Below are 23,097 nucleotides of genomic sequence, written 5' to 3'. Positions count from 1 at the left end.
ACATTATTAAGTTTTAGTTTTAGCATCACGTTTGCTATGTTCAAGCCTCCCGTGCACACACAGTCTCTTGTAGTCGTCTTGCTTGAACTATTGGCTACACTGTTCCCCCTTGACTTCCAATGATGGTACTGCTCAAATTAGCTTGTAGTCGTAATAAAGCAAGATCTGCATCTGTTTAATACTGATGTGTCTCTTCATCAGTTCATTCCTACATCATGTCCTCATCCAATAAAGAGCTCAGCTTTCCCGCAGGTCAAATGTGATTTGTCCACTGAACTTAGGAAACTATCTGGACAAACAGTAAAGTCTTTAACTACGAATCATTCTGTTTACACTCTGCATCATTTAACCTTAGTATACAATTCTAAACAGGCATGTTTATTCATTCATGTTTTGTTTTTCCCACAGTTTATAGCACGATGTGAAATGCATATATTGATAAGAAAGGCGACATTCTCACCATCGCAGTCTCCAGGCTGTGGGTAGACATCAGCCGCATCCCACTCATAATTCTCATCAACAGAGGCTTTTCTCCTGGAGAGGTCACAGAACATCACATTATACCACCTGTAAACCCAGCGTTCACATGCTCACTCATTAACATCTGCGAACGGCAACGAACTCCAAGTAAACAAAACATCAATTCCCAGCAGAGATGAAAAACTGTACGTTTACATTTTTGTTGAGCGATTTTAAATCATTTAAATGCTTATTTTATTGTTTTTGACTTTAAATAAAGGTGTGATGTCCAAACTGAATAGGGAACTCATGCATTTCAATACAGTTAAGTGCAAATATGTAAAAAGTGTCTTTATCTTGGAAATCTACTAAATTTAACTTTGAGTATGTGGAAGATAATTCAAATCTAATACTGCACTTTTCTTTATTTCCTTCTCTAATATTATATTGGAGATTGTATATTAGCTTCACCTTGAAAGTCTTATATATATATCGACCGCACAAAATCCTCTCGTTCCGCAAATGCAAGCCTCCACATTTTCTTCTATGAAACATAATTTCTCATATTCATTATGTCCTTAATACCTTTGGCCTGGTTCCATTTGGTGACTGTGCTTGTCCTCTGTGTTGCCCTGGCTCTCCTCCACATACTCGGGTGAGCTGGTGAGTGTTGGGGAAAGGTGGCACAAAGACAGGCGTCCGTTAGCCGGCTCCATGCTGCCTCGGCCGCTGCTGGCATAACTGCTGTAGTTGCTCCCGGACTCTAGCACTCCCTCGTAGCCTCCTGCCTCCACATCCAGTGCCTCTTGGTCATTGTTGTTGGGGGGTAAGAATCTGGATGCTTCCCTTGTGGCATTTGAGTAAACTTCTGCATCATTCATGACCTCCTGGTGGTAGGTGATTGGCCATTTGGCAGCATTTGGAAGGATGGAGTCCTCTGGTCTTGGCTCATAAAGGCGAGGCGTGTCAGGATTTGGAATAAGGCTCTCTGGACTTCTGCCCGCGGATAAAGTGTTGACGGCAGGAGGTGAACAGGAGGCATCTTGGGTAGCAGAAGGAGAATTTACAGGAGACTTCCTGGTAGGAAAACTCTGTGGTTCCCAGAATAGAGTGTCTGCATGACAGGAAGATGCAACAGAACAGTTCTCTTGGCTTAGTGAATCTATCCACACATCAGGGGTTGGGAAATTGCTCTCGTTCCGTCTTCTTGAGTCCAGGCTCCGACTTCGCTGCTTAGAGTCCCAGACTTTAGAGCCTTTGGTCCCAGATCTCCAGAGTTGTGTTCCTGGGGGTTGTGGAGAAGTTACGCTACGGTCCACAGAGGCAGGACTATGGCAGTTGAAGCTTGTGCTCCTCCTCGTGTCTTCATACTGGCCTCTGTGAGTCAGCGAACGCCCGTGTTGCACATGAGAGGCGATTCTGTGGTGCAGCATCGGCTTTGTCGGCCGGATCACACATACGTCCAACTCTGGCTCATCCACGCTCATCTCGGCGCATGCATCACCACCTGCGGGCCTGTGGAACAAGGCCCCTGCTTTTACAGACACTGCATCGATAGTTGAATCTGAGCTTTCTGTATATTTATTGCTATGGTAGGAAGACATTGAACGACTGCCATGACTGAGACTGTTCTGTCTCTGTGCCTTAGAGCGTGAATCATTTGTTTGCATTTCTAAGACTGTGGATTGTGGTGAATTATCATAGCCCTGTGGTGCTGCCTCTACTCTTTCATGTCTCTGGTGCTTTGCAGGGAGATGTGGGAGAGTTAATGTGGCTCTTGAAAAACTGCCTGCCTCCGCAGACTGGAGGGGAGTCTGATCGGTGAATGATGGAGGGAATTGGTAGTTTTCAGACTTAAAACAAGAGGGAATCACAGGAGAAGATGTGCCGAGGAGAGGAGAGACAAGTGGACAGGCTTCCCAGTGGACAGAGGATGAAGATAAAGGACTGACGGATAAACCGCAGCTCTTTCTGCTGCCCTGGGGGTATCTGTGTGGCAACGTGCTGCTCTTATACTCCCATACAAACTCATCATCACCAGCCTCTCCTATCTCCCAGTCTGACTGCTCCCTCTTCATGTCCCTCATCGAGCCTCTGTCTAGCGTGTACCTCTTGAGCTCCCTCTCCAGCTCCTCCCTCTCCTGAGCCAGTTTCAGGCAACGACTCAGGTTCCCTCGCTCCCGCTCGTGCTCCATTTGCAGCACCAGGGCGCTGGCTGTTGTGGACGGCTGACCCAGGCCCGATCGGATATGTGGGAGCACTGGAAAGGTGGGAGTTATTCCTCGGTCTTGTTGAGTAATTGTGGCCAAACTACTGTTCGAGCACAGGCTGCTAATGTCGGGGAAGCCATTGTAGCTTGCCTTCTGATTTAAGATATAACCATTATGGTGGGGGAGGTGCTGGACCATGCCACAGATTTGGGTGGTGGCCTCCGCTGGTTTGAGAGGAGGGAGATCAACAGAAAGCACAAAAGGTCGGTCTTTCCTGTCTTCCCCTCCTGAGTGGAGTGACACAGACCTTCGGACTCTGGTACCCTGGTGATACCTTAAACTTTTCCTGCTGTGAACACTTAATGTGTCAGGGTCATAAGCTGGAAGTGTGAAGCGTCCATCTGGACCCCTAGAGATCAACTCAATCGAAGGAGAAATTGGGGAGGAAGTTGTCCTGGTGAGTCGACCCCTGCCGGGGTACGAAGGGAGATGCTTCCGCCGATTAGGATTCTCAGCGCCGGAGGAGAGACAGTCTGTCTGCGAGGAGGAGGAGGAGGAGGTGGTAGGGGAAGTAGTGGGATAGAGGCTGCTGGCTGGAAGAAGGCTTTTCTTCAACACACTGTCTGGACTACCGGTGCCTGGAGTCTTTCTGTGAGAGAAAGAAAGAGGGGGAGGGAGGGGGTGACAGAGGAGAATTGTAAAGAAAAATTGGAGGTGTAAGAGGAAGAGAAACAGAAGCAGAGAAAATAAGATTTGAGTGAGAGTGAAGGAGGGGGCCGGAGACGTGTCGACTGAGCGAGATCGAAACAGCAGCAGCAAAAGCAATACATGGAAATGAGAAAGAAAAAGATGTGAAAGAGGAAACGAGCGAGTCGCTGGCATTTTCAGCATTTTTTTAGTCTTGTGTGGAAAGCAGAGGGAAAGGTCAATGGGAGGTTTTATCATGAAATGATGAAAGGGTACTTACATCGATGGGGAGCATTTATAGATGGCTGGAGGGGGCTCTGAAAGGGAGGGAGAGTGGCAAGATGGTATCTGACTCATTAGGATACAACCACACTGACCAAGAAGTAAAAACATAATCAACCCCAATAAGAGCCCATTAAAGGGCCTGAGGCACCCGGGCTTGTCCAAAAAGTTAATTACACTTACATTTATCAGCCACTAATGAGGAATTACCCTAATTAGCAAGTAATGTAAATGACATCAATAACTTTTACAACGGAATGGACGAGCAGGAGACAAGAGGAGCGCCAAATCCATGCAGAGGGGTATGATTTATATAATGGATTGAAAGTGCCTTCAATATTTTATTGAATAAATGATGATATTCATGATGCAGTTCATCAAAGTGAGTGTCTGCTAAGTCTCAGGAGCGAGGGGCACTTTACCATCTCTCTTCTTCTTCTTTCTGCGGCGCTGGTTTCTCCTGTGGCTGATGACACAGGCGGACCCCAGCAGCAAGACCAGTGCCAAGCACATGAAGCCGACCCCGCCCAACACGCCAGCCAGTAATGGCTCCGGGACGAACTCCAGGAGTCGGGATGTGCCGGGGTAGATCTCCATCGCTGTGACATCATTTCATCAGTGATGTAATTCAGTGGAAAGGAAAATAAGCAGTGAGCTAAGTGTAGAGTCAGCTATGACCATAAAAAACCAGAAATAATTTAGTGAAAGGAAAAGTTTCTTTTCACACACTTAAGAGCAATAACAAGAAAAAATTGAAAACAACAAAATGAAGCTAGAAAAACACTTATTTTATTCATCCCTTTTTTTCTTCTCAATAAATATTATATAGATTTATTTTAGCATAATTTTTCATCAGAGAGAAACAAAGCTTTGTTCATCAAGTTGTACAATTATCTGATCATTTACCGCCTGACCTTCATTACATGCATATTTCATGCCACTTTCTCTGTTTGACGACTTTGTACCACATCTGATTCACACTCGAGTCACATTCTCTATAGAATCAGAAAGGACGAGTATCAATTCCATCACTAACGCTTTTGAAAAGTTATTAGTGGAGCTATTTCTATCATCCAGCCTCCTGATGGACGGCGTTCCCTGGGGCCCTGCTCTAATTTAGATCCAACACTGGGAACAGTGGGATGAGGAGAAATAAAGAAAGAGAGAAAAAGAGTTAAAAGAAGGAGGATGAGAGAGGAGGGGACGGGTTGAAACAGAGAGTGGGGCGGGAATACGAAAGGGGGCAAGGTTGCTCTGGAACACCTACCCATGGTGGAGACATTGACTGATGGACTGGGCTCGCTCAGCAACTCCCCGCGACGAGATAGCAGCCGCAGCTCGTACACACAATCCTGAGGCCAGCAAACACACACACACACACACACACACAGAGAGAGAGAGAGTGGGGAGGACAGAGGATGAAACCACACTTTGTCAACACGGGACTGTGCCTGCAATGCTAATGAAGTTCATTTGAATTCAAGTAGGCCTATATAGGAGAGAAAAAGGAGGATGAAAGGGGTGGAAAGCAGAAACGGCAGCACACGCAGATTGAAAGACAACAGAAAAGTGATAACTGCCACGTCGAGTGCATGAGACTGAGAGTCTACACGGAGGTATATCCCAGATAAAAATCTCTAAGGCATTCAACGAGCACCGTGGACTGATTAGTCTCCGAGGGAGCAGAGCAGAGGGGCTTGTTACCTTGTGCAGACCCGGAACTACTATCTCGCTACTGTTGGCACCGATGTCCTCGACCAGATTAAACCAGTCGCCTTGCTGGGCACGGGACTGGAGAACAAAGCCTGTGATGGGGGGGTGCTGCTCTTCAGGAAGGGACCATTGCAGAACGACACCTGCTGAGCCCTGATCAGCTGACAGCAACGCGGGAGGCTTTAGTTTACTTCTCCTTGGCAGAGGATCTGTCACATGGGGGGGATGAGAAAAGACGTGATCAGCTGATCAGCCGCATCCGGTCTGGCGGAAAGATTTAACCACAGCGTTGGAAATTGCTACTGTCCCAGATGTTCAACCTTGAGGCTGTGAGGGGGAAGGACTGGGGTCGATGTTCGAGTCCAACAAACCTGTAATTATCAGTTCACTGTTCAGTTTGTTCTGTTCGAACTAAGGCCGACACGTTGTGACGTAACTTTGACTGTATTTCATGAGCTTCCTGCTGCAACATTTTAATCACAAACTACTTTGAGCTTAAAGAATTGATGACGGCTGATTATTTAAAAAATGTTATTTGGGAGATTTCATTGACTAGAATTGACGTGATACTCTACGTTTTTAGACCCGTGCAAACAAAAGGGAGATAAAAAATTTTGTTGCACAGGCCGATCATGTATTAACACCAGGATTTAATCAGGTCAAAATCAGATCTAGATAAGACCTGGAAAGGAAATGGACTTTAATGCTGAGCGTAAATGGAGTCAACAGCCTCGCTCGCAGCTTTGTGAGGCTGCACTTAGGCACAGAGGTGGTTCGAGGCAAATGCTAACATGCTCTGACAATGCTAACACCCTGACCTTTAGCAGATGCCGCTTGATGGATCAAAGTTATGTCTATTCTCCCTGAGAGGGGACACAAACGCCTGCACCCAACTTCTTTGTAAATTTATTTGAGAATTCATTTTGACTGACAGACAAACATGGACGTCCGTGCAGCCGGAGGTTCGTGTTCGAGGAGTTGCACGTGGCCGAGAGAAGAAGTAGGGTAAAGTTAAGTTTGGTCCTTGAGGCAGCTGCGATCGGAGAGAAGTGTTAAAGAGCGGTTCCTTCATCTGCGGTTGGGTACAAACCGTGGCTTTTAGCTTGCATATTTAATAAACAGCCAAGTTTAATTTTGGCCTTTAGGCAAGTTACTCATGGAAATAAATTTCATTAACCACAGCTCATATAATCTGCTTCTGGCAACATCTGTCATTGAGCTGAAAAGAGAGACGACTAAAATATGAAAAGCCTGCGAGCTGAATGTTTCGTACTTTGTTCATTACTAACAAAAAAGCCCGAGGAGAAGCACAGTATTTGGTAAAATACTTTTTAGATGAAATTGGGGATGTCACCAACCTAAAGTCCGCGTGGTCGCGATCTCGCTGAAGGGCCCCGTGCCAATTTTATTGTGTGACAGGATGCTGAACTGGTAATCAGTGGCGGGAGACAGTCCAGTCACCTGCAGCCTGGCGCCGGAGGACGGGGGCACGGCCATGGAGAACCACGCCTGCTTCCCATGATCATCATCATCATCATCGCTGTTTGCTGAAATCTTCTTAACCCTGCAGAAAGCGGGAAAGACCGAGAGATAAGTAGTGAGAACAAAAAAGCGGCGGGGAATTCTGGGAGTCTGGTTTTATGAAACATGACAGAAAAGTAGGTTTCATTAATCATTCATGCTCATCATCAACTCCAGATTTTGTGGCAAAGACAGCTCTGACATATCCCTGCTACTGCAGAGACAGCCTGCACTCTCATATATATAGATGAATGTATGTATCTCACATGTTTAGGTTTTCACCATAGCTGACATTCTGCACATCAATTTATACAGAACATTTCTTCATCCATTAATGTCAAAGAATGCTTTTCTTGGTTTTCAAAGAATACGGCTGTTCAGAAGTGATGTATTCTTTTATGATCAAATAGAAAGGAATAAAATATATTACTCACGCTGACATTGTTGTGAGGTATTTTCCTTGAACAGGTGTAATTTAAATGATTCTAATATAATAATTCATTCTGTCAAGGACTTAATATTTCCATCTGTGTCTGCATTCAATTTATCTGACTGATGGTTGGCAGGATTGCACACAAGCCACCAGACAGATTAACATGAAACTCAGTAGAAACCCATTATATTTGGTAGAGATCCGGCTCATGAGGCAGATGCAGGATTTTTATTTTGAACTTTAATGTGGTTTCATAAGGAGACTGTAGGGCCTTGCGCTCTAGTTGTTTCCCTTCTAGTTCAAGTATGCCATGAGACTATTTGTCCTTTGAGCTTTCACAACTGTAAAAACCTGTCTGCCATCATTATTATCCTTCATTAGAAACTCTGAGACAGCTGCAGTTGACTTGCCAATGGGAAAACATTCCCTCTCCGCCCTGTCAAAGTTCTCACTCTATACGGCAAAGAAACAAAAGTGTTGATTGTGTATCTACCTCATAATCTGTGGCTGTCAGACACTTTAGAAGCTTGTTGACACTGATTGGTTGATCTATTTTTACTCTTTCAATGTAATTTCTTTTTATTTCTATGCTGCTTGATGCTGCGGCGATGACCCACTTCCCTCTTGGGGATTAAGATAGCTCATCTCATATTCATCTGATGTACGCTCCCAGGTTACAGTGTGATTAAGATGAGCATTAGGAGAACTTTTCTGGATACCTTCACTTGCTTTCTCTGATTTCAAAGAAAAACACAACAATCTACTTATGTTTTTTATTAGATTAGTTAAACTTTTAACACATTTAACTAAAGCCACCTGTTTTTGAATGCATTGTGTCCATGCTTTATAAGTGTGATACAGGGATGTTTTTTTTGTTTTAAAAGGAGAAAATCAGTCCGTGCAATATGGTTCTGGTTGGTTTCTATCCAATTGGCTGCGGCTTTACTTTCTTTGTATCCATCGTTCTCTTTAAATTTAGCACATGCACATCTAAGACACTGTGTTCTTGCTTTCTAAGCCAATATAAAAGCCTTGATTTACAAGAAACACCAGCCTTGTGTTCGGTTCAGTCAGTTAACTCTTACTGCAGCTAGCATGGCCACTGCATAACAAAGCTATGCTCTGCAGCAGTGTGTCTTTTATTTATTTTTTTTTTTTATTGTAGCTGCCAAGAAGCGATAACAGATAAATGAATTCCTCATCCCGGAGATCAATAGTTGCAATACCAGCGTTGTCGATGGCTGCCATGGTTACAGCACGAGAAGAAAGTAGGAGGCTTCACACCCACCAAACTGAGAATGTCTGTGCTGATCCTCCATCAAAGCCTGCCTCCCAGGATACGTTGGCCTGCTTCACCCCTGGAGAGACGGACAGAGAGGCAGCCGGATGGGGACTGGTGCCTGTAATGGAGCAAATGGAGAGGAGTTGATGGAAATCAGCCAGCACTTCAACTACCTGATACCACTAGAGTTTAGAGGCCATCTCTAGATGTGCCACATTTATCCGTCGGAGGCGGAGTGGAGGCACAGGCATCCGTCCTGTGCAGGGTATAATAGGAGGGTTCATAGAAAGCAACATGATAAAACTTTTTTTTTTTTTTAAATTGTTGGCTCACGTAATAGCAGACTGACTTTCATATTTATTATTTTGGCAGATGGGAATCCTCCTGTTTGCACTCACCTAGGACAAAGACTTGTGTGCTGGCCTTCACCGAGGCGACGCGGTTAGTGACACTGCACTCCCACGCCCCCTGGTGGTCCTTGGTGAGAGGCTGCAGCAGGAGCGAACCGTTGGGCTCTATAGCGTAAGCGATGCTGCGAGTCAGGTCGACCTAAGAAAAACACAAACAGACCATCCACAGGTGGGAGAAAACTGTCAAAATACAGTGTGTGCAAAGTGAAAATAATTTTTCAAATCACAATATAACTGAGAAAGTTCTTCTAACTGTGCACGACTCATAATTTAACTGAGAATAGCTCCAGCTACCAATAAATACCACCCAAGAGATCAACCAGTGTATGTGCGTGACGGCTGCCTCACTCTATTGTTGCAGCTCACAAACGTGTGGTTGTGCGTGTTTGTCTGCCAGCGTGTCAGCTCTATCATTACACACTCAGTTCATCTACGATAATGGCCATCAATAATAACAATTATCCATCGTCAATGAGGAGTGAGGAGTTGTAACCAGAAAGCAGTCACATGGTTTTTGTTTACTGTCATTTAGAGAAATAGCACAGAGAGCGAGAGAGAGCTTCATCCTAGACACAGTCTATTGTGAAAGTTGTCAGTTTTATGTATCACTGTAGATACCAATTCAATATGTCTGTCAACATGTCCATTCACATGTGAAAAATAGGCGAGATGCCGAAACCCGAGATGAGCAGCGAGGCGAGAGATCCACATGCGGCCGCTCTGGCGTGTTAACATGGACGCCCAAATGAAAACCAAGATGTTTGGAACACATTCAAGCCAAACAGGCAACCCAGGCAGTGTTTCCCACTGAAGAGTAAAATACACCCAGGCTGAAAATCAAAGTTTCTCTGATTGAAGGTTTCAAGAGTGATGCACCTCTGAACCAACCCAGCAGCAATATCTATATATATATATATATATATATATATATATATATACACACAGTATATATATTCTGATTCTGACATTAACCAGAGAAACAACAGTCTTAAACCATAGCAACAGCACTTTCTGATGCACAGTATTGTGACTTCAGTCACATTATGTAGATGTATATATTCAGAATATTGGTTTGCATATAATTCACTGTTGTCAGTGTGTTGACTGGGCGTTGTCATGGTATTGCGACAGTGTTGTCACAGTGTAGTCCGAGCGTTTTCTGACTGTTGTCTGAGTGTCGTCATAGTGTTACACAGGCTTGTCTATGGTCATTCACAGCGGCACACACACAGAAGATTTTCCATCGGGTGTGAGCTTGTTCTCTGGAGTCCCAGTGAAAGTCTTACCATCACTTCAGTAATATAATGTATTTCTGATTGAAACAGACCACGGGGGAGGTGCATAATGATGGGAGGGATTTGATTAAATTCTTCAGATGTGATGGGAGCACTCCAGAGTCGCTTATTGTGATGAATACATGAATAAATTAAAATTGGACGACGCTGCTTCGGAAATATAAACATAGCTTCTTTCTTTTTTTTACAAATGACACACAACCCCTGCGTGAGACTGCCTACTACCATCCACCAGCTAAGTGCAGCCATCACGAGACTGAAACTTGGAAAATGTTTTTTTTTTTATTCCACTTGTCTTGGAGGGTGGATCGAGGCAGTGGGAATAATCATGTCTCAGTGTCACGTCCACTCTAGACCCTGTGTTTTGGAATGTGCACATTTCTAAAGGCGTCTCCTCCTGCAGGCTAAAGTGCATCTGCCCATCATGGACAAGTCTCCCTGCCCTCTGCAGAGCACCTTCACATGGCAGAGGCGTTCAGCCAGTCGCTGTCTCCACAGACTGAGGAAGTCTTTTGTCCCTCAGGCCATCAAGCCTCTTCAATGCCTCCCAGCAATGGTGGAATTATAGTGATTGGCTCTGCTGCTGAACTGTCAGTCAGCCACTGGCGATGTTAGCCCTTTTGGCAAAACTGTGCAGTCTCCTATATATATATTAGTTTTATGGTTAAATATTTATGTCATTCAGCACTTTACTCATATATCTACTAAAGGAGGCAAAGCTTTTTCAGCGTTTCTTTCCTTTCGAGTGTCAAGGTTTTGTGCATGAAAAGGTTCTGCAAAGTTAAAAAGTCCTAAACTAACTAAATCAGAAACACACAAATAATTCTTCATCTTGAGTATGACAGAGTCAAAACATTTGCCACAAAAATAAAACCAATTTGAGACTGAATTTAAGACAATTTAGTACTTTAGGCCTTTCATTCTAAAAATTAAGACATTTTACGACCTATTAAAAAGGACCTGCATCCGTCCTGAGTCCGGACGATTCTATCCATCTTTTAGACTGAGGCCACTATGGCTATTTACCTTGCTCCAGGTGACTTTAGTTGTTGGGTCCTCATTTCCTTGACAGGGGACGAGCAGGGTCCGACCAGCCTCCTGTCTGTACTGCTTCTCTGGAGCGATGCTGAATGACGGAGGGTCCTATGGATGGTCCAAAAAAACAATTTAGCTTAATCAAGGAGATTGCGGCAATGCCAACAATGGATTTTTAAGACTGGATTACAGCCGCTTTGGCCAAGATTATCTTAATAACAAGAGGATTAGCTGCACAATTAACTCCCAAATAGTGCTGCCATTGTCGTGAGTAGAAGTTGACTTCCATTAACGCCGGGGGGGTTTCACACGTCGGAGCGAAAAGGTCAACAAAATGTCGTTTTTGTGAAGTTTTTTAATTCACTGTGACAGATGCCGTTGTGGTTAATTAAAAACACAGCGGTGAGTAGACGGACTGTTTGGCAGAACTAGAAAGACAGATTCAGCAGAGGGTTCTGAGCTTCCACGCTATGACCGAACAACAGCCGGTGCTTACGACTCAGGAAATGTAGGCTGCCTCACGATATGTATTTCAAATGACGTTATGAAATGTGCAGCATCGCTATACTGACTGACCCAGGCGACCCAGAGTGCTCACTGACCTGCAGAATCACATTGGTCGGCCCCGATGAACCCATGCTGCCGTAGCTGTTGGTCGGAGTGCACGTGTACACGCCGGCCGCGTCGTCGTTGACCGTGGCCATGAACAAGGAGCCCTGCGGCGTCAAGGTCCAACCTGGATACTGGAAGAAAAGCACAATGCCCATAAACTGTTTGAGATGGAAGGAGCTATAGTCTGTTGAATGATGCATAGCTTTAAAAAACTTAGTTAGAAGTATGCAGAAAGCTTAAAGAGCTAAAAGGCAAGGGAGGCTGTAACAACTCCGAAGCCACAGCTGTGTTTAAAGGATTTACAGAAATAATGTTTCTGATATCTGCCTGCCTCAGTCCTGCAGTGGTTAAGTACTCGATTCCCCACTGGGCAGATTATTTCCAAACTTCTTTTAAAAAATATGAATTATTCGTTCATGCCGTCACAGCCTTTTTTCAACATGGTATCCAGAATACATCATCTGTTCTGTTCTCTTGATTAGAAAATTTGAAGCAATAAAAGCAGGTGAATTTCTGAGTCATTTTTTCTCCATCAAGCTGCAGTGTAAGTGCTTGTGCTCTGATTGAGCAAAAAAAAAAAAAAATAATCTACTCAGTTTAATGAAGTTAAAACTGCTATTATCCTTCCCCCGGAATGAGGCTGTGAGAAAAGCATGACTGTGGGTATGAGCGTTCGTGACATTCAGGGTGAAATTGAAATAATTGGCAGAATAACAGTCTGACTCCAACACCCGTGTCCCACTCTACAGGAATCTATCACATTTCCTGCGGTGCATCTCATCCACCATCATGTCCATCGCTCAGACCAAAGTGTCGAGGGGGGGGGGGGGGCAGCGCAGTATGTGAAGGAGGAGGAGGCGGGTGGAATGTGGCTTGGAACTAAAAACAAAGGAAATGGTTTTTAAAAGCTGCCAGCCTGGACTCTTACTTTGGAATTAAAAAAAAAAGAAGTGCATATTAATTTCGGATGTGAAATCACGGAAAGGACGTTAGTTAAAACAATGTCTGGATGTGACCGTCCCTGCTCCTCGTCCTTAATGGCTCCTCCACCCATTCCTCAAATGAGGGGAGCAGTTGATTGAAGTGAAAGATAAAATAAAAAAAACGAGGATGAAAGTGGGCAGTAAGGATTCCTCTGGGATTGCTTCAAAAGCTTTTAAGGTTGAACACATCTTCCCCGTCCATTAAGATATACTTGATTAAATGACTTTGATACTGAAAACCTCAAAAGATATTTCACAGGAAATGTCCAGCGAAAAAAGGCTCAGGAAGAAGCATCTCGACGTGAATGTTCACACTGTGTTAAAACTGCTGCTCAGTTGTTCCACAGTTGAGTAGGAAACCATTCGCATGAGCTGCTAATGGCGGTGACTCTACACTCAGCGAAGGTGGCGCTCAAAGAAAACGAATGTAGGCCGTGGCTTCCCTGTGATGTTTGCTGACTACAGGAGCGGTACGACATGAATATGAGTTTGCGTGTTATTGTGACCGTGCATCCACGTGGAGATAATTCGTTTTGTTACCAGGGAAAGATCGAGAGGTTCTCCATCCTTCGTCCAATCCACACGGAGCAGCGGAGGCTGAGCGGCCGCCGGGCAGGTGACCACGCCATCCATACCTGTGGGAAGGTACGTTTCCTCAGGCATCGGAAGAGCCCGGGCCGGGTCTGGGTGGAGGAAAGGAGGAAAATCACTTACTTTGAAATAAATACTGCAAACCTGCACCACTGCTTCTGATCCATAACGTCTAAATTCATTTTAAGAGCACGTTTCTTCCCTGCGTGCTCGTGTTTTGCTCCTTTTATTTACCGCAGCCGACTGAAAGTGTCTCAAGGGTTTTACAGGTTTACACACAAGGAAAAAAAATAAAATAAGATGAAACGTCTACATTGCCAACATTTACAGATTTTTACAATAAATACCAATTTTTTTTTTTTAAGGATGGTTTCATCTTTAAACAAGTAAACAGGCCTATATTTAATTCATGATTAGTTCAACTCAAAAAATGCTTGTTTATCATATAGAATTCTTCAGTTAATTCTGTGAGCACAAAGCACTAACCTCTGCTGAACTTGAATGATAAAGTCATGTTTTCAAAATCAATCAAAATGCTTCAGTTATATTTGTATGGACATTTAAAATACATTTTTTAAAACAGTTTAATCTGTGACTTCATATGAAACCAGCATGTTAAGAGAAAAATTGTTCAAATCTGTATTTGTCATTATATTCAGAGGTAAAACACACGTGAAGTTTTTTTTATGTTGTAGCAACGAGAAGTTTAGTTTTAAATACGAATCAAAGCATTTTCTGACTGTTACAAATACAAATGAAACTTTTTATGGTTAATATGTATTAAGAATTGTTAATGTATATGTTTATCAATAATCACCTGTTTATTATTCAACATTTATTCAAAATTATTGAATTAATCTTTAATTAAAAAACGCTTTATTAACTGTGTGTTGAAATTCTTAGGAGATAAGAGAGAAAGCACAGATATTTGACGTCTCTTGAGGCTTCACACGCACACGACATTAACTAAACCCTGCAGACAGGAACCTACGCATCACTGTGAGGTTGGCGGAGGCAGTGGGCGGGGTCAGCAGGCCGTTGCTCGGCATGCAGGTGTAGTTCCCAGAATCCTCGGGGACGAGCCTGGAGATGAGCAGGGTTCCATCCACCATGATCTTCACTCGCGTTTTCAAAGACCTGCCGGAAAAACACAAGGGAATTCTTGAGCGCGCGAAAAAAAGAAGAAACCAGCTCCTCCAGAATATCAGCGAGAGGTAATTCAGCTCTTCCATCTGAGCGGAGTCAAACAGGTTCTCAGAGAATCAACAGTGGAGGAGTGATTCTTTTCCTTTTTTTTTTCCTACTGCGAGTTATTCACCAGAGTGCAGATGGAGCATAGGAAATTTCATTTCAATTCAGTTGGAGTGGGAAGACAAGGGCCCACTCATTTTATACATTCTTACATTTACAGAGAAGCACAGAGAGAACCGGAGCATTTCGCTCGCTGCTTATACCCGTCAAACATTTGGGCTGATTACCATGTGGGTCAGACAGTAAACAACCTGGATTATTTCCCATCACGTCATCTCTTCCCCTCGCAGCCGCACCAGCGGGAACCTGTGTGACAGAACGCTAAGCTCCATTTACCAATATTTTCTGTGTTAGTGATGAGCACGGTGAGTAATGTGAGGGGGCTCGCTCACAGAGACAAACTCATGAAGAATTATCAGCGACTCTGCAACTCTACAGAGCCTGTTTGAGCTCACTCATGCGGTTTTATGGCACATTTACTGTTTCAGTCAGAGCGCTCTCATCAAAAACCCTGTTTCCATCTGCAGCAGCAGCAGCTCAGGAAACTAAGTACTAATAAAGCCACTGTTCACTACCTGCTCAGCACAGCAGACAAAACAAATACAGGTTAACCAACTGTCTAAAAGCCAAATACGTCTAATTAACACTTATACGAAAAAAAATCTGTCGAAAGGAAGGAGAACGTTTTGGTCGTTGTGATTGGAACATGATTAAACAAGATAAAAATCAATTAGCAATTCATTAGCAGTCAATGAATTGATCAAGGAACTATAATTGTGTGACTGTGGGTGTCAGCGTCATGAATAATCATCTGTGTGAGAGAAGTAAAGCAAATTAAAAGCTCCACCTGCTCAACTGACCCCGTCCCAGGTGACGTTCATTTCATCAGTATTTGCGAACGTCGTCTTAAAGCATACAGATATGGACACAATGGGTTAAACAGAGCCGATGGAAATCCTTCATCAGATTATTATTAAAGTAAAACTGTTTCCACAACAGCTCGTTTAACCGATCATCAGACCGATCAATTGCCAGGTTCTGACTGAAGAGGCCCCTCTTCCCCTCATCTCCTCTGAGACACATTTAAGGGATTGGAACACCCCTGACGGTGACGGACCACGATCAATTTCGGGGTCATGAACCGGGGGGGGGGACGGAGGAGGGAGGAAGAGAGGAAGCATAATTAGTAGAATGAGTTCTCTTCCACATCGCTACAGCAACGAGGTGAGTACTTCCACTGGAGGTCAGGAGAAAACAAGGTGTTACTCTGGTGCTGTTACTCCGAGATGTAACTGGATTTAATGTGTTGGCCAATGTGAGACTAGATCTATGATATTTTTTTACTTTATTTCTGGTAGTGTTGGTCGTAGCAATATGTATTTCTACCTCTGCCACGAAGGTTTTCATCTGCGTTTGTCTGTTCTCATTGATGCTGATTGAATTTCCCATCAGGAAATGCACCTTTTATCATTTCAGGAATATTGCTGATGCACAGCTCTCACTCTCCTGGAGAAATAAAGCTTCCTCTCATCACTCGCAGGCCTGATTACTTCCATTATCCATTAGCTATACCACTTATCCTCGGGAGGGTCGCAGGGGTGCTGGAGCCAATCCCAGCTGACATTGGGCGAGAGGCGGAGTTATACACCCCGGGCAGGTTGCCAGACTATCACAGGGCCGACACATCGAGACAAACAACCAGTCACACTCACATTCACACCTACGGGCAATTTAGAGTCGACAATAAACCTGACCCGCGTGACTCTGGACTGTGGGCGGAAGCTCCGGACACCTCTGGCACTAGAATTCTCTAACATCACACCAGCGCTGGCCGTTTAGAATATCGTGTGCAGCCAAAAAGAAATGAAATGTTTATATCATAAATCCACTAGAATGGCACTCAGTGGAGCATATACCTCCGTTTAAAAAGCTTGATGTCACATTCATTTGAATACAGATTAGCGAGGATACACAGAAACTGTTGATTCCTCAACTGGATCCACATTATCTCAGCTACACACTGGGAGAAGTTACAGGTTTCGTATTGTTACCGTACAACAGCCGACAAAAGCCTGTACACCCCCTGAAACCCGTTTAAATCCACTAAATACAGATTTTTATTTGGATCTGAACCAAATTGCACACACTCATTAATACCAGTCATCATTTAATTCATCAAGATCAGACAGGCATGAAAATATAAATATATTTATCTGTAAATTAGCAGGATTACACAAAAATTACTGGATTACCAGGAAATAGTAGAAGGATGTAGAATATGGGTCAGAAAGAAAACAAAACATTTTTCTCTGCAGCGTTTCTCACAGAATGAATTCATTCTATGGCGGCAGCAGGGGTGCACGCTCACAAACAGGTGAGAGTACGTGCACCACTAAAGGTGAAACTACGAGGTCTGACTGCCGGCGGGGGAGTAACAGGTTGTTTGGTTCTAGGTGAAAAATGATTTAGGGGACTAAGACTGGTGTATAATTTGGTGCAGCTTGATTGTATTTATTTATTTTTCATTTATTATTATTTATGAGGACCATAAATAAAACCAAGGTGCTATTCTAGTTGTACATTTTGATTATTATGGTTGTGTCGCTTTAACTATGTTACTTACACCTGCAAACGTTGGCAACCACAGCGGGAATCACCTTAGACACTCTCCGGGGTGCAGCACACCACTCCGCGCTCGTGAATAACAAAAACACCGAGTGGTGAGAATCTCCCAGGGGAGCGTCTGCGTCACTGTTGCGTTATCTACAGTCGCCAGCTAAGTGTTGCTATTTTAGAGCAAAGTAAAAATGAATTGGCAAACTCACAGCTGAGAACATGCATGGAGGAGTGACATCCGACATTAAAAGACAATTGAGCGACAGTCTGAGGAACAGAGGGACTTTTTGGGGTTTTTCAGAGCTTGATGAATTATTGAGGAACTTTATAACATTTAAAATTCATGGGTTTGACTCAAATGACTTTAAATTGTGTGGCTTTTGTGCTTCTCGTGTGGCCTTCCAACCAGAAGCGGAACAGACGCTCCACATTAGCCCGTCAGTCAGCGGAAGTTTGAGAAGTTTTATTCAGAGCAGTTTAACAGCATGTGCTGAGACCTGAAGCAAAGCGGGCAGCGCTCCAGTTTCCCGAGGTCGCTCCAGTCACTCCACTTCAGCCGCAGTGGAAAATTCTCCATTTGTCATCAAATCGTTCAGGGCACCGGCACGTGAACATGTGTCAGAGAGGCTTTTAAGAAATGTCACTTCTAGAATGTCTTTGGTCGACTGAGGCGGGTTTTCATGAGCAGGTTTCAGACGTGACCTCCAGAGGGACTCTGGGGAATTGGGTCACATTCACACAAGTAACGTAACCCCTTCAAATTTTAAGTGAAAAACTCAGGCATGCTGCATGGACTGACATCTGTGAGATTAACTGTGCTCGGAAACAATCCGGAGGAAGATTTCCATTCCTGTGACATTAACGCTGATGTATTCTGATGGAAAGGAGAAGAAGCGATAAACTGTAGAGCTTCTTGTGGAAACACTTAAGAGCAATAAAAATGAAGTTTGAATATAGAAATGTAATTCTTCTTTTGTCTTTTTCACTCATAGTTTTATTTTTATTAATTCCAACAAGGAAGGTATGTTTCTATTCCTGCTGGTTTGACTGTGAGCAGGATTATGTAAAAACTACTCGACTGATTTCCACAAACCCACAAATCTTGGAGTGGATCCGGATAATGGAGAAAACTTCCTTTAACATGTTGTGATCGAGCGTTTACATCATGCTAAGATCTTTGTATTCACTTAATCTGGTTGATCGTCAAACTGATTCCCCTTTGATAATGTCCCAACTCTGTTCTTTTGATTTATTTCCCCTCTCGGTGAATGTTTCGTATAAAAAGTGCAAACTTGTGTTTGAATGGTGTGTAACCACCATTATCGTGCTCCTTTGTAAATAAAAACACACACACACACACACAAAGGTAACATTTCTCTCAACCTGCTCCAGGTTCCGACACCAAACATCAAAAGGTTCATGAGGCAACGCTCGAGAACAAAGAGCAGCGGTGACACTCACTCTATGTGATGGACGTTCTCTCCACCTTTGTGCCACACGTAGGTCATGTTGGGGGGGTCGGCCACTGCCTGGCATGAGAGGAGTGCATCCTGGGACATGTTGAGAGAGGTGCTTTTGGGGGGGACGACAATGACGGGTGGACCTAGAGAGAGAGAGAGGCAAGTTACAAAACAAAAATGTAATTAGTTTGACATTAAAGTTTGTTAAATGTATTTTTAAATTATTAGGCAGGATAAGAAGAAAACAAACACATAAAAAATGAACAAAAATGAAAAGAACAGTAAAAACAAATCTTATACACAACATTTATATTCTGCAGCTCTTTGAGTAAAACAGGGAAAATACAAAGGCAATGCTGAAAACAGGTTTGTTGACAAGATGTTGTACTTAAGTAAAAAAAAAAGTGTTTGATAAAAGCAGCGGAGAATTATACAAACCATTAGAAAAGCAGAGTAAATCATTTTAGTCACCAGGGTAAAATCACTTCAACCAACAGGAAATTGCAGTGTTGTGATATTTTGAATTCAACCCACAGTGCAAGTTAGATTTTATTAAAAAAAAATAAAACCTGTAGTTAAAATAAAACATATTCCTGAGATTCTGTGCTGTCAAAGTCTCACATGTCATCCTCATGCTTATCGCTCACATGCAGCGACTGCAGAGCGGTGCGGCGATGTCACATTTATCACGCCCCTCTGCCGTGCCGACCACAGACACGTGCACGTTTTGCAAAGACCCTAATAAAGGAGGCTCCTCACGCCACATGTGTCATGTATTAATAACCACATGATCTCTGCAGCAGTCATTACCGATCAGGTTTTTAATCTGGGACATTCCATGGATATTTATGCGTGAGCGACGGTCGAGGGGTTACTTAAGGCAGTTAGACTCCATCCAGATGAGCTATTAGTCTGCAGTAATCCATCCATGTGGCACGACCGTGGAAACACACGGCCAAAGCTCAGATGATGTGACTTAGACTGACACGCACTAGGGCAGTGTTTAATCACCATTTGATCTTTTATTCCAAAATCTGACCACCAAGACGGTGAGATTCTAAAAATGAAGTGAAGGTGCCAAAATATTCCCCCCATGCACCGCGCTCCCGAGGAGTTCTCCGGAGGAAACAGTGGGAGTACGAGTAGGAGTGAAGGAAGAAGTCAGAAATACATGATGCAGAGGTGTGTCGGTGTTATCCAGTGACACGCGGCAGCATGTTTCTACATTCTACATGTATTTATATGCAACTTCACACCTCTGAGAATGTGTCATGGGTCTATTAGGAACCGTGGATAGAAGAAACTAAAAAAACCGCCTCGCAACTGTACGCCTCTGCCAACCAGTGCTGTTTCTGTCTACATGATTTATTTTCCAGATGCATGTGAGGTCACCATGACCTTTGACCACTGGAATCTAATCAGTGAATCTTTGAGGCTAAATGACAACTGCAACCCACAGACGTTTCTGCAAGATTACGTTCACAAGGTCACAGTGACGTTGACCTTTGACCTTGATTCACCAAAATCAAATCAGTTGATCTTGTTTCCAGGTGAACGTTTGTCCCAAATTCCCTCAAGCTCCTGAGATGTTGCGTTCACAAGGCTGGAAACAGCGACCTTGACCTTTGACTCTCGATGAGTTCATCCTTGAGGGAACATTTCAAGATGCATCGATACTGAGACATAGAAATGTTTAATCTTGTTTTTGATATTTTTCCACGAGGGACATTTGGGATTTATATTCAAAAGAAACATTCCTTGGAAAGTAAAATAATAATTATGTGAATTTTCATGAATGAACGACAGCGTGCTAACGAGCTCAGAAAACCGTCACGTCTCATTTATTCAGCCTTTAATTTGAGCGTAAACCTTCATCGCGATGTAGTGACGCCCCGAAACCACTCTCCCCCCCCCCCACATGATCTCTTGTCTCGTATCATGAGATCAGTGTTATCTTCACAGGGACAGAGCGAGAGTTTAATTCAGTTTGAGTTTTCCATTACCGCTCCGTCATATGATGCAAGAGGGAGAAACGGGAATGTAAATCACATTGGCTCCCAGCCAGTCAGGCAACACGCAGACATCAGAGAGACTGAGGGAAATGACCGACAGACGAGCTGACAGACACACGGACAGACAGACAGACAGGCAGATGGACAGGCAGGCATACACACAGACGGACACAAGTCAGACAGACAGACAGAAAGACAGACAGACAGAAAGACACACACGCTCAAGCCTACGGGCAACAACCGACCTTTGATCTTCACATTCGTCACCCGAGTCATGTTTCCCTCGGAGTTGGAGGCGTGGCAGGTGTACTGACCCGCTGACTGCACGCTCACTGCTCCGAGAGATAAGGCTCCGTCCTGGTAAAAGTACACAGACACAGTACATGGAGACACATGTGCACTACAGATACTATCGACCGACAGATGTGAACATGTATGTAACTGTGTTTGTGATGCTATTCTACAAAAAAAAACATGGCTTCAAATCTCCAGCCTCCATCTTTACTGCGGGTACTCCACGAGTTCAGGTTGGATCCTGTCACTCGTACTAAGTCCCTGATAAAAAATAAAAAAACATTTCAAGACCTTTAAAGGTTAAACCAACAGTTTGAGCCGGTGACTTCACATTATGAAGAGAAGCAGAGGGTCTTTGTGGCTTTCTTGTCACATTTCAGTGAACTCCACTCTTAACGTTTCAGATTGTTGCTTCAAATTATTAAATATCTCACAAAAATATCCGAGAAAAGTTCAAATACTAAACACAGATTTCTTTAGAACAGAATTGATCGGCCTTGCTCAGTGAAACGCTGCCTTAAAGCTGTTTCGTGTGTTTTTGACAATTACAGGAAGCAACAAGTGGATATGACGAATAGAAGGAAAGAAAATCATAATTCTAGTTTCATTCACAACCTGGAGTTAGCTCACACGTACCTGATGATTTATTCTTTCCAGAACGCTGCCGTCTTTCAGCCAGGTGATGGTGGGAGGGGGGTTGCCATTGGCAACACAGGAAAGAGAGAGACGACCTCCGACCAGAGCCTCCACTGCAGGGGGCGGGGCTTCAGTGAAGGTGGGTGGGGCTATGAAAGAAAACATTGAGATGAACATCTACATAGAATGTACATGATCTTTTTTTTTTTTTTTAAACTAAACCTAATTGAGAAAATCGGGGCCCCTCACATAGATTAACAGTATTTGGGTGAATATAAAATCTACAACTGTCCACAGGAGAAGAGAAACAAACAAAGATGCACACTGTCCTCCAAGCAGCAAAAAAGAAAAAAAGCAGGACAAGCCGACAATAAATCTGCTGTCTTTCTCTCTCTCTCTCTCTCTTCTGTCCTTTTTTTATTCATTCATATACAGCCTGACAGCAGCTCGGCCTTGTTCGTTAATCTGCAGCCTGTGCTCAGTTTACTGCTGTCAACTTGCATTATTATTCCACATCCCAGAGTGAAAATGTCAGTTACAAACGCTGTCGTTTAGATCCGCTAACACTCTGGTGCCACTTGAAACCTTGGATCTCATTAGAGCCTTTTAAGGCTCCGAATGTAAACAAATAACTTGCACGTCAACATTTTATTCTTTTACTTCTCAAGGCATGCATCCTTAACATACCTCTGTATAAATAAATGAACAAATAGTTTTTATTAAGAGTTTGAAATTTTGTTACTTCTCTTTTTATCAGACTTAGAGTATTGGCTCCTTGTTTAATCGGAATTAAAGGTATTTGTATTAATAGACATTTTTCAGCCTCTGTGCACTTCAGGAGAGGCCTGGTGAAATTAACAAAAGCTGCAAACTTCAGGTTCCCAAAAACCAAAAAAGCTTTTTGCATGGTTAATAGATTTAGTTGCGTACAAACCGAGGGTCGTATTTTTAAAAGTACAGCTCTTTTAGCTCTGCATTGCTGAGCCCGTGAAGGCCACTGACAATCTCATGTGTCAAAGCAGGGTGCAAACAATATGATGTGAAGAGCGTACCTGCAGGGCATGTCGGTGAAGTTATATCCAAGGCCTGGAGTACAAAGTCATAATCTATTATAATTCTCAACTCTAACCTGACGCACACACAGAGCAGCTTTGTGAATCTGTCTCCCTGAGCTTTGATCTGCTCTGTGCTCTGATACTGTGCTCTGCATGTTTGTGTGCAGTCACCGCAGTGACTTTTCACCAAATATATAGCATATCCACTTCAAAGAGCAAAAATAATAATGCATATTTTATATATATATCGATTAAATATT

The 23,097-nt window shown here is 43.5% G+C and overlaps 1 protein-coding gene across 2 annotated transcripts in view; it reads right to left on the bottom strand.

The window, feature by feature from the left end:
- Positions 1-23,097, bottom strand: part of igsf9a (immunoglobulin superfamily, member 9a) — a 42,546-nt gene that overhangs the window by 2,928 nt on the left and 16,521 nt on the right. For both annotated transcript variants that reach the window (XM_020103517.2, XM_069513900.1), the window contains exons 5-20: positions 21,783-21,931; positions 21,098-21,209; positions 18,842-18,983; positions 14,505-14,650; positions 13,463-13,605; positions 11,930-12,070; positions 11,319-11,435; positions 8,986-9,136; positions 8,594-8,705; positions 6,710-6,915; positions 5,343-5,560; positions 4,906-4,990; positions 4,061-4,237; positions 3,637-3,673; positions 1,045-3,318; positions 461-534 (exon numbers count right to left, since the gene is read on the bottom strand). In XM_020103517.2, coding sequence (XP_019959076.2) covers positions 461-534; positions 1,045-3,318; positions 3,637-3,673; positions 4,061-4,237; positions 4,906-4,990; positions 5,343-5,560; positions 6,710-6,915; positions 8,594-8,705; positions 8,986-9,136; positions 11,319-11,435; positions 11,930-12,070; positions 13,463-13,605; positions 14,505-14,650; positions 18,842-18,983; positions 21,098-21,209; positions 21,783-21,931 — 4,284 coding nt within the window. The remainder of the gene's footprint in view (positions 1-460; positions 535-1,044; positions 3,319-3,636; positions 3,674-4,060; positions 4,238-4,905; positions 4,991-5,342; positions 5,561-6,709; positions 6,916-8,593; positions 8,706-8,985; positions 9,137-11,318; positions 11,436-11,929; positions 12,071-13,462; positions 13,606-14,504; positions 14,651-18,841; positions 18,984-21,097; positions 21,210-21,782; positions 21,932-23,097) is intronic.

The sequence above is a fragment of the Paralichthys olivaceus genome, chromosome 18, assembly GCF_024713975.1.
Source record: "Paralichthys olivaceus isolate ysfri-2021 chromosome 18, ASM2471397v2, whole genome shotgun sequence".
Classification (NCBI taxonomy): Eukaryota; Metazoa; Chordata; class Actinopteri; order Pleuronectiformes; family Paralichthyidae; genus Paralichthys; species Paralichthys olivaceus.
Note: the sequence above shows the minus strand (reverse complement) of the source record. Positions and strands in the feature narration are given on the sequence as shown.